The 12,500-nt window shown below is 33.2% G+C and overlaps 1 protein-coding gene across 1 annotated transcript; it reads left to right on the plus strand.

The window, feature by feature from the left end:
* Nucleotides 1-122: 122 nt before the first annotated feature.
* Nucleotides 123-10,683, plus strand: LOC137654295 (phenoloxidase-activating factor 1-like). Its single transcript, XM_068387921.1, has 8 exons — nucleotides 123-280; nucleotides 2,052-2,118; nucleotides 5,362-5,495; nucleotides 6,299-6,440; nucleotides 6,833-6,944; nucleotides 7,403-7,602; nucleotides 8,264-8,478; nucleotides 10,293-10,683. The coding sequence occupies exons 1-8, from the start codon at nucleotides 269-271 to the stop codon at nucleotides 10,497-10,499; spliced, it is 1,089 nt and encodes a 362-aa protein (XP_068244022.1). The 5' UTR covers nucleotides 123-268; the 3' UTR covers nucleotides 10,500-10,683.
* The last annotated feature ends 1,817 nt before the right edge of the window (nucleotides 10,684-12,500 follow it).

The following is a 12,500-nucleotide window of genomic DNA, read 5'->3' on the forward strand; positions in this document are numbered from 1 at the left end:
GTACGTGTCACCATCATCCAGCACATCCTACGCTTACGTTCAACACAGTTCCATGACGTCATCGGAAGGCCTCTGGAGGATACTCTGGGAAGGGGGACGAGCCTCGATGGTCATTAAAAGCAACCCTCACCTGCAACGAACATTCAGTAGTGATCTGAGAGGGAGACAGTGAACATAAGTATCTTTGAGAGAACTTATTTGTCCTTCATATTTCATCGTTCTTAGGTTGCGTTTTTAATATACTTAGCACTGATTTGAGATCGAGGAAATGACACGTACCGTAAGTTATCTTATCATTTTTATGTTATTAACATGTAGAAATCTGTGATTTTTACAACAGAGTTTTATACACACACACACACACACACATATATATATATATATATATATATATATATATATATATATATATATATATATATATATATATATATATATATATATATATACACACACACACACACACACATATATATATATATATATATATATATATATATATATATATATATATATATATATATATATATATATATATATATATATATATATATATATACAGTATGTGTGCGGAAAAAGTATGAATACTGCCCCTACATATTTATACGGGAAAATTATATTTCAATACCTTACAGTAAGCTGTTTTTACTAAATTCCACAAAAAAGGAAAATACTTCCAGTAAAGGATCTTATGTTTGTGATTCCTGTCAATAGATTGCATCCATATGGAAAGTTAGATTTTATTGCATCTTTGATTAGTACTGTATGTTGAATAAATTTCCTTAGCTCTTCTGACTGATAATTGTGAATATATATAATTCTATATAGAGATTTCATCTGATTTACTCGTTATCTTTGATGATATGAATCATCATCAATCCGAATTTTTCCTTTACTTGTAATGACCTATCGGCCTAGTCCTTGGGACTCTTGGTCACGTGGACAAGTTTTTATTCCGGACGTTCAATGACCCAATGCAAGTGATCCAGTTTCTGTACTTTGAAGGTATTCAGCATTTTCTAGGTTAATGTTTAATTAGTGTTCGCGTTGCTGTTGCACTTAGGCCTACATAGAATATTTCATATTTGCAGGCGTCTGTACACTTTGGTATGTAAAGGATAGATGATATGTTTTAACAATATCTTATATTCTGAAGATAAAGTTTTAAGGCATTACACACACACACCTATATAGTATATATATATATATATATATATATATATATATATATATATATATATATATATATATATATATATATATATATATATATATATATATATATATGTGTGTGTGTGTGTGTGTGTGTGTGTGTGTGTGTGTGTGTGTATGTACAGTATGTATGTATGTATGTATATGAGTGTGTGTATATAAATTTATATATGTTGTGTTTGTATTTTTTACTATAATTGTGCGTGATTGTGTACATCTTTAGATATAAAAAAAAAGTATTTTTAACTCATTATAAAGGGAAAGCAATTTTCCTTAGTCTTACACTTACAGCCATGTTTTTTTTTCGCCTCTATTATTATTCAAGATTCACATCTTCAGTTTATTAGCTGAGAACTATGTTAGCTCTCTCTCTCTCTCTCTCTCTCTCTCTCTCTCTCTCTCTCTCTCTCTCTCTCTCTCTCTCTCTCTCTCTCTCTCTCTCTCTCAATTAGAAATTGTGAATAAAACTTCTCTCAAGGCATAATGAAATCAACCTTTCTATGACCTAGCTTTCATTTTTTACGGATACTCTGGTAAGTTTCATTTTACTCGCATCATTTGCCGCTCATTTTTTTTCTTTTAGCTTTCTTCCAACGAACTTTCTTCAACTACTGGCTTTCTTCCGCTAACAACTTTCTTTAATCGTAAACTTTCCTCTATTTATGAGTGTGGCGAGGCAGTCTTGCTGTCGAAGTGATTGTATGTTATAAAATACGTAAGTTGTTGGGTTTGTTTATTCAAGTATATAACTATTTGTTGTACATATCACAACAACTAAAATGAATGTTATGATGATAACACGGAAAGAACATTTATGACAATATTTCCTTTCCCCACAGATCGTCTCTTGGAAGCTCTTGTGTGCAGTGAGCCTAGCGTTTTTCGTCGAAGGTGTTGTTTCACAATGTAAGTAATTCAATATTTTCCTACATTTTTCAAAAAGCCTGTCTGTATTTCTCATTTTATTTGTATGTGCTTACGTATAGTTAGACAAATTATACACTAATGCAGCGTTTCGTATAAATCACAATATGTAATGGGATGCATGTTTTAGAGAAATCAAATCGTTGTGTTGCAAATTAGTGTTATTTCTAGAGCTATATAGGAGCGATAGTAAAACGCCTAATGATGCATCATAGGAAATGAAACTTTACCATAAAGTTTGCATCATTCTTGATATTATTATTATTATTTTTATTATTATTATTATTATTATTATTATTATTATTATTATTATTATTATTATTATTATTATTATTATCATTATTATTTTCTAAGCTGCAACCCTAGTTGGAAAAGCAGGATGCTAAATAGCCCAGTGGGGAAAGGAAACAAGGAAAAATAGAATCTTTAAGAAGAGTAACACTTAAATAAGTATTTCCTCTATAAACTATAAAAACTAACAAAACAAGGGGGAAAGAAGCAAGACAGAACAGCGTGCCCGAGTGTACCCTCAAGCAAGAGAATAGTCTAAATATACTTTTAGTGTATATACTTTGGGGAATTATCGTAGGTTTTTTTTTTTTTTTTCATGTTGTAAGTGAAATTCCCACATGGATTTTCCTGGGATGGCAACTGCACCTGTGGTACCGCCCTCAAATTGAGATGACGAAGTTGTTGTTGAAAGCGGTTCACGAGTCTTTTGTTGTTTGACGGCCTTGCTTCAACTTTATCAAAGTTTTTTTCACTTAAAGAACATAAAATGGAGAAAGCAATGACGTGCTTCTAAACATCATTTTACATTTTATTTCATTAAGATTATACTTAGTATAGGCTAGCTAAGACGATGTTTGCTTTGAATGAAGCGTCTCTCTCTCTCTCACTTTTACAAAGCATGACTCACTTGGAACGTTAGATTTATAAGCAAAGATGTGTCTAAGTCAGTAGGTTTTAATAAATGATAAGATGAAAAACATTACTTGTAATATTAACGAGAAGCAGAAAGAAGAAGAAAATCTGGATTATGTAATTATGAATAATAGGATTAAGATGAAGATGGCCTTGGTGCGGAGAATTCCTAGAAACCTTACCAACTCAGACGTCGTTTTCCCAGAAATGATTAAAATTAAAAGGTTTAAAACCTGGGAACCCATTTAAATCTTTCTTTTATTTTATTTGTATCCACCAGAGCATCAGGTTGTCCATTCCTTCGAGATACTCTAACAATATTTTTTCTCTATTGATGTAACATCCTTCCATTCATATTAATGTAAATTTATTTACGCGAGGGTTAAAGTGTCTAGCAAATCACGTCTTTATATCCTTCCTGTTTCCACACCGGAAAAGTAAAGCTTGTGACACACACACACACACACACACACACACACATATATATATATATATATATATATATATATATATATATATATATATATATATATATATATATATATATATATATATATATATATATATATGTGTGTGTGTGTGTGTGTGTGTGTGTGTGTGTGTGTGTTCATGTATATAAGCCATAAATTCCTCTTAATATCGGATTCTCTCTCTCTCTCTCTCTCTCTCTCTCTCTCTCTCTCTCTCTCTCTCTCTCTCTCTCTCTCTCCCCGATATTAAGAGGTTTTTATGGCTCTATATACATGAACGCACACACACGCATATATATATATATATATATATATATATATATATATATATATATATATATATATATATATATATATATATGTGTGTGTGTGTGTGTGTGTGTGTGTGTGTGTGTGTGTATAAACCATAAATACCACTTAATATCGGATTATCTCTCTCTCTCTCTCTCTCTCTCTCTCCCCAATATTAAGAGGTTTTTATGGCTTCTATATACATGAACGCACACACACACGCATATATATATATATATATATATATATATATATATATATATATATATATATATATATATATATGTGTGTGTGTGTGTGTGTGTGTGTGTGTGTGATGTGTTCATGTGTATATAAACCATAAATACCACTTAATATCGGATTATCTCTCTCTCTCTCTCTCTCTCTCTCTCTCTCTCTCTCTCTCTCTGTATATATATATATATATATATATATATATATATATATATATATATATATATATATGTGTGTGTGTGTGTGTGTGTGTGTGTGTGTGTGTGTGTGTGTGTGTGTGTTCTTCTATATAATAAATACATACATACATACATACATATATGCTACACGTAAATTATCTCACTGAAATGGAAAGGAAAATAGATCATTTTTGTTGTGTTCATTAGACTTAGTCCCTGGGCTATGCGGTGATTATCAACCCAAGAGTCGCTAGTTTATATCATTCTTTTTAATGTGAAATTTCAATCTTTATTCGTCGTTCCCTAACTCTTTATAACGAGGAACGTAATAAGAGGGGTCCCGTAACTCATTATCCAGCGAACTAGGCCTACATTTTAAACTTGATACGTTCCGATATATAATTTTCATCCCCGTGAAATATAATTTTGGGTCTGAATGTTAAAATATTATGTAATCCAAGGTCAGGTGCCCTATTAAAAGCTCAATAAACGTTAATTGCCCATAAAAAAAACTTGGTTGTGATATGCCTTTGTAGAGGATAGCAACAATATCACGTAACTTTTTTACGCATCGAGTTTGGTTATGCTATAAAAACAGCTAAAAAATCCCGTGGGAGAGAGACTACACTCTGGTAAGTAGGGATTTCCTGCTTTGTTTGCAGATGTAATCTCTCTCTCTCTCTCTCTCTCTCTCTCTCTCTCTCTCTCTCTCTCTCTCTCTCTCTCTCTCTCTAATCATATACATACACATGTTCATATTTGTATGTATTTATTTACAGTTATATGTGTGCTTGTGTATGCAAATATGTTTGCATATGTATTAGATTATTTTTGTATTTGTGAAAGATGATCAATAGTTAGTTTGGGTCTAAGATCGGCGTAAGCAACAGTTCATCTTCCTTTAAAGCATTGTGTGAATTTGATGTTCTTTGTTTACTATTGCCATGGTCCTTTGCGTGTTAATGCTCTCTGTGGTTTGTTCATATGAATATTTGCACCTTTATTCCGACGGTGTTCATAACCATTCTCTTTTAGTAAGGTCAACCTAGCAGACACATAGATATCTATAGGCTACCTACTCTATTGCCATAGATCACATGAAATTAATGGATCCTTTGACCTTTCAGCAAATTCCTGTCCCCACGACTGCGTAGCGTTGCAAGAATGTCCCGTACTGGCAAACCTCCTGCGCAATCCTTCGTTGACGAATATCAGGAAATTACAGGAAGCCACATGCTTTATTGACAAAACCATCCCAAAGGTAGTGTACTGACTTTTCTATCAGGAAATGAGGAATGAATGGTGGCTGCAAAGGAGAGAGAAAGAGAGATTTTATTAAGATGACCTGTTTGAGTTTAATAAATGGAGTAAGAGAAATTTAAAGGTACTAAGAAGATATTGAAAAAAAAATGTCAACATAAGGGAGAAGATGAATCAGAATGTTTTAAGGTGGTTTGTTCAAGTAGAGAAAATGCAACATTAAAGACTGGTTAAAGACTGGTGAAAAGTGTATGATAGAAACATTTTAATGGCTTGGTCTAAAAGAGGTCTAAGGTGGATTTACCTTGCATCAGGGAGACACAAGGGGACATGCAAGATAGAAGTGAATTGTACAAAGTGTGTGAGGGTTGACGTGATGTCTGTGAAACGAAGAAAATGTAGTGATTGTTTTTGTGCTTTTCTCTAGTGCCATTCATTTTTGGAGATATGTATTAAGGTGCGTAAGAGGATATTTTCATAGAAAAGTGAGGGTTTATCCAAGCGTAAATTGCTCTTTAACAACAGCGAGAATAAAATTCTTTTAGGAAGGTATGGTGTAAAAAGAAACCTTGCGTATCACAAATCAGAAGTTTAAAGACATTGTCTTTAAGCACAGCTAGAGTATATTTCTTAGAACCAATTCACAACGTAGCCCTCTCCCATAACCTGCTTTGTCTGTTTCTGCCCATTTTATACCTAAAAAAATAATGAATTTTAAAGAAAGGTAAGAGTTATCTGGATTATCAGATAGCTCCTGTCATATGAAAATAAATAAACTTTTTTTTGATTAATTTCTACCTATAGGTATGCTGCCCAAAGCCTAAGACAATGAGGGAATCCTTACTGCCCAGAAACTGCGGACAAGGTCCTAGCCATCGAAGGATCGTCGGAGGGAATATTACCAGTCCTGGTGACTATCCATGGATGGCAGTCTTTGGATATAAAGGTGAGAATTTAATGTGGAATCATATTCAGGGGAATGGCACTTCAACTGTTCCCTGGCAAGACCGGAGATATCACTATATATATATATATATATATATATATATATATATATATATATATATATATATATATATATATATATATATATATATATATATATATATATATGTATATATATATATATATATATAAGCAGAGAGATACATAAGTTTGTGTTTATTCATCTATTGTGGCAGACTTTGGTTCCATGATCGAAAAGTATGCCATATTTTTTACGGTATTTTACTGGATTGTTAGAACTAATGGAAGATATTCCTGAATTATATTCACGTTATAATATGCTCATGAATTCTTCTTCTCTATTATCATATCACACCTTCTTCTTGCTTCCAGATATTGGCACTGACGACATCGAATACCTATGCGCCGGATCTGTTATCAATGACCGGTACATCCTAACTGCTGCTCATTGCGTTTCTCCCCAACTCCTGTCTGTGAAGTCATTGTAAGTAATAATTCATACGAACATACGCACGTATATATATATATATATATATATATATATATATATATATATATATATATATATATATATATATATATATATATATATATATATATATATAGTATGCATGCATGCGCGCGTGTGTGTGTATATATGTATATGTTCCTGTATACTTTTAGATATAATCATTACCATTATCGACTTATCAACAGTATTTTCATTATCACTATCATTAATTATGCCTCTGAAAAAAAAAATCTTCTCATTTAATTTGATTAACATCATGGGAAAATTTCGCTTCAGCATGATAACATAAGGTTATCTTTTGAAAAAAAACATTTTGGGAATCGTTTGCTGTTCCGTTAATATAACAGGATGTAGAAAACAGCTATTGGCTGAAAGAACAGTAAAAGTCCATATGACTGCACTCACCATTAATTATTTATTCCAATATACAGGGAAGTGATTGGTCTCGGTGACTGGGACCTGAAGCAGTTTGGCAAAGACTGTCAGGCGACGCTGACTGGTAACATCTGCGCGGACCCATCTGTCAACGTCACTCACGAAGAAATCATAATTCACCCGAATTACACCAAGAGAGGCTTCCAGTCAGACGACATCGCTCTCATCAGGCTCTCGAGGAAGATTGATATTTCAGGTACGGTCATTTTGCTTAGATGATTCAAGGAGATAATGGGGCAAACTAAAGATCACTCATGACGTCATATATCATCATACTAGCATATGCGACCCATCAAAAAAAGACTGCAAAATATTTAGATGGATATGCACACACGCACACACAGATTCAACACTTTCCACCCCTCCCCCTTTCCTAACTACAACCCCTCGCACTAGGATATGACTACTTCCTCTCCACCTCACCCGAGAGACGGGGAGAGACCGAGTAGTTATACGCTGATCAAGAAATATATATTCATTTATACACGTATACATACACACGCACGTGTGCGCGCACACACACACACGCACACACACACACACACACACACACACACACACATATATATATATATATATATATATATATATATATATATATATATATATATATATATATATATATATATATATATATATATATATAGCCAGAAAATTGCTCTTTGTTATATAAGATAGATGATTTGATTTGCTTCATACTGGGGTCTTCAATCTCAATTCTGAAACCTGCCAGATTTGAACCTTCATAAATACAGCAAAAGTCTACCAAACGTGATTCATACGAATATTCACGAAATGCATTTTTCTCCCTCTCTGAAACTCGTATTTAAATTCTCCCTTTTCACTGACCCCTTCAGGTGTCTTCATCCACCCAGTGTGCCTTCCCCCACAGGGCCTCTCGGCCCGCAACGCCATGATAAGATCTGCCACCGAGCGACCAGAGGCCGTCGTCACGGGATGGGGTATGACCGAGAATGGCACCACCAGCGACCGCCTTCTGCAGGTCATCGTTCCTTACGTTGAGAAAATCGATTGCAATACGACCTTCAGTGGAACCATTTTTGAGGAACAGGTGAGTGTTTTTATTATTATTATAATTATTATTATTATTGTTATTATTATTATTACGTTCAGTTCGTCTTTGGCCCTTCTAGATTATACAGTCAAAGAGCTTGGATGATTTGTTACTCTTGATTGATTGATCTTCAGCTATTTGGTGTAACGGCCACGGTGTCCTTGAAACCAACCCGGCACATGTTTCCTTGCATCATTGCAAAGTAAAGAGATCCTTAACAAATACTCAAGGGGTTCATTTAGAAATGTGCTGGATTCCTGTGCATTTTGGGGTTGTTAGTAAAAAAAAAAAAAAAAAAAAAAAAAAAAAAAAAAAAAAAAAAAAAAAAAAAACAGACTCCGCTGCTAAATCAGCAATAAATTTAATTTAAAGCTTAAGTAACCATCATAACACCTTTAAACCTTCAAAAAGGGCAAACTATGTGAAACGACAAATCTAAGAATAATATATTGAGAAATTAAATGATTCCTCCTTGTGCGAATCATCGGTGCAAGAAGATAGATTACCGGAAGTAATTTTAGCAAGATTTCGGATTGGCCATGCAAAATTGACCCATGGATTTTTAATGTGTTCATATGAAACAGTTCTCAAGTGAAGCGAGTGTGACACTTTTAGCCATATGACGTAATTTTGCGATTTTAATGTATTGGTCAGAAATGTTTATCTGAGATTTTATCGTCAGTTTCTGAGTTCCTCTATTTTTAAGAAGCTTAGGTTTGATAGCTAAAATAGAGGGAATTCATATTTCTATTTATCGCTTATCTTTATTTCATAATTTATTTTTTATCGTTATAATTACTATATAATAATTTTAACCCATTAGATTCAATACATATGTTTTTCCCTCGCGAATCAATGCTGGCCTGTTCTGTAAGAGGTAGCGTTTGACTCTCTGGGCTTGTAAATCTTCTCCTGTTAATTAATAATGTCAAAACCATTTATGAAGCTTTCTTTGTAAATTAAGTGACTACGAAAAAATTAAGCTTATCTACAAAAAAAAAAAAAAAAAAAAAAATGTCGAGTTTGAGGATAACGTTTTCTTGAGTATTTACAATACTTCCTGTTAATATAACTGGATCAAAAATAAAAGCAGAAAATAAAATCATGAGAACGTTGTGATCGAAACTTATCTTTGGGAATCCGCCTTCAAACGTTTGATTCCTTGCTGTGTTTTCTTTTCAAAAATAAAGTTATAGAGATAGAAGGATAATAAAGAAAATAACATTTAATTAGTCACTGTAATTCACTTTCTTTTTTCAGTATATTCTTTCAGTTAATTAAATTTAAGGTATCCTTATATTGTATGCAGTATATAATTGCGTTATTATTTCAAGAAATATTTCATTTCTGCTGAACACTATATGAAACTATTTAAAAAAGACACTTTCTCTATTCGTTTTATTTATTGCATCTTCCTTCTCTAAAATTATTGGCATCGCAATGCCACTACACACACACACACACACACACACACACACACACACACACACACATATATATATATATATATATATATATATATATATATATATATATATATATATATATATATATATATATATACATACATACATACATACATACATAATTGCTTGATTCTCAAAAATACAGGAGTTGATACTATTTTTGGAATTAGCCTTCTATAAGTTTAAAGGGTCAAAAGTATCTGTCTATTAGATACCGGAAGCTACCCATATCTTTATTAATGTTTTCCTCCTCCCCCTTGACACCCATGTTTCCTGTGTATCTTTATAATATGACTAAGTTCTTACCAAAACAATATAATTTACCTACATTATTCTTCTTTCCAGCTCTGCATGGGAGGCGAGCGTGGAAAGGACTCTTGTGGAGGAGATTCAGGAGGCCCTCTGATCCTAGGAGGACCCAGCGGACCCCCTTACCTTCAGGTCGGTGTTGTCTCCTACGGATCCACCTCCTGTGGCTTGCAGAGTGTGCCTGGAATCTACACTGACGTAACCTTCTATAGAGACTGGATAGAAGAGACGTTACGGCCATAATAATCTTTTCTTATCCTTCTTCTTCTTTTCATAAACATGATGCAAAAGTTGTCACAGTCTTGAAGGTCTTCTTCGAGCTTAAATCTGAGTACCTTAATCTTAGATAAGTAAACACATTGTTTATATTCGTGTCAGTGCTGCCAAAGGTTTTATATTTATTCAATAAAGGTTTTTATATATTATATTTTGACTTTATTATTTAAACCTTCACATTCACTTTCCCTGAAGCTGTTTGCTTTCATTCTTCATTTAGTAACTCATTGCTGCTTGCAACAGACCAATGAAATTTGTTGCAAACATTGGTAACATCCCCCTTCTTTTATCCAGGCTATGAAAGTATAAACAACCATAACATAAACTGAGATTCTGTTACCTGTGTTCGATGTCTATCGGGCAAAAGTTTACAATGCTCAAATGATGAATAAAAACATGAGTTCGGTTACAAGACTAATTAGTTATGATTCCCAACAAAAGTCCAATTTCCTATATCTATACTCATAAATTTGACAGGAAATTTATCGGCCTAATTGAAGCTAGGCCTTAGTGAAGAGTTTTAACCCTTTTAACCCCAAGGTATGTTGAACTTTCAAGCACATTTTGCTATATTTTTTTTTTTCAAATTGCTCTAACCGCCTTAATATTTGTCATAGAGAGCTCATTCTTTTGGAAAATGCCTGAAGATTCTCATAAAGATGTCAAAAATATGCAAACACATGTAAACAACAGTGTTTTGTAAGAACGTACCGGGGGTGAAAAATTAAAAAGTTGATTCTAACTTGAACGAACGATTACGAGCTAAGGTAATAGACAACATGTCTATTATCCATTGCCAGGAGAAACAGAATTCCTTTCATAGAAAAAAAGTTACTTCCACATTTATTCTTTAATTCCTGGATCTAAAATGGAAGTCAGTATTTTAACCAATTAACGAAAACATGAAAGGACTGAATGCGAATGAAAACCGATCATTTCTTCAAAAGGAAAAGTGGTAGAAGCTTCTAAAGCTTTAAAGTAAGCATTGGAGGTGCTCACGGTAAAGCTCTAACTGACGAAATTAGAAATATAAAGGAATATTTCATAAGGGGAAAGTATATGTACCATACATTTCTTTAGAAACTTTTTTTTTGTAAGAATTGACAGGTATGTTATGGAAATAAGGTGTATGAAATATGTTGAGGCATATCAAAATATTTCACGATGGGAGTTAAATTGTCTTTACTGTGTAAACGAGACAGTAACTGATTTAATATGAAAATAGAAATGGCTGCTTATTATTTCAGTGGATGGACGTACAAAAGAAGACAATGAAAGGACATCAGATTAGTAAAATGACTAATGAATGGGGTGTGGGCTGATTGATATATGCAATTGGTTTGTAATATAAAATAGAGGATGCACAGATAAGTTAAGGAGTTCGTATACATTTCCAGGAGGAGAAAATTGCAAATGAATAGTAGCAAAGGTTTGATAAGGAGTAGATAAAAGCCAAGAAGGGAAGTCAAGAAATGTTGGAATGGAAGTTGGAATAATGGAAATGGCTGATTTGTGTAGGTATTTGGGATTAGATGTTAGGGTTGAAAAAAAGGGAAACCCACAGATCAGGTGTGGACAGAAAGCTCGCATGGTATCTGCGAAATGGTTGTACGAGGAAACCATTGTCAACACGAGAAAAAGGAATATGTGTAAAGATTATTGAGTCAATTCCATTTCAAGGAAGTTATTTGTGCATGTTTAATGCAAATGAGAGAAATATAAATGTAAGTTATCGGTGTGAATTGTTTCACAGTACGTGCATTCTAATAGAGGTAAAAGGTTGAAAAAAGTGTAAATGTGGTAAAAATGATGAATGATATGGTCGATTTGTCAACTTTAGATAATGAAAAATACATAGTCTACAATTCAAAAGTTTTGTATGTAGTTCAAAAAAGTTATGGCTAAATTGGAGGATGTTTTAGACATTGAAAGATCGTAGCAGAGAAAACCCAAGTGAGCTTTACTAGA

Source organism: Palaemon carinicauda, chromosome 15 (assembly GCF_036898095.1).
Source record: "Palaemon carinicauda isolate YSFRI2023 chromosome 15, ASM3689809v2, whole genome shotgun sequence".
NCBI classification, from domain to species: domain Eukaryota; kingdom Metazoa; phylum Arthropoda; class Malacostraca; order Decapoda; family Palaemonidae; genus Palaemon; species Palaemon carinicauda.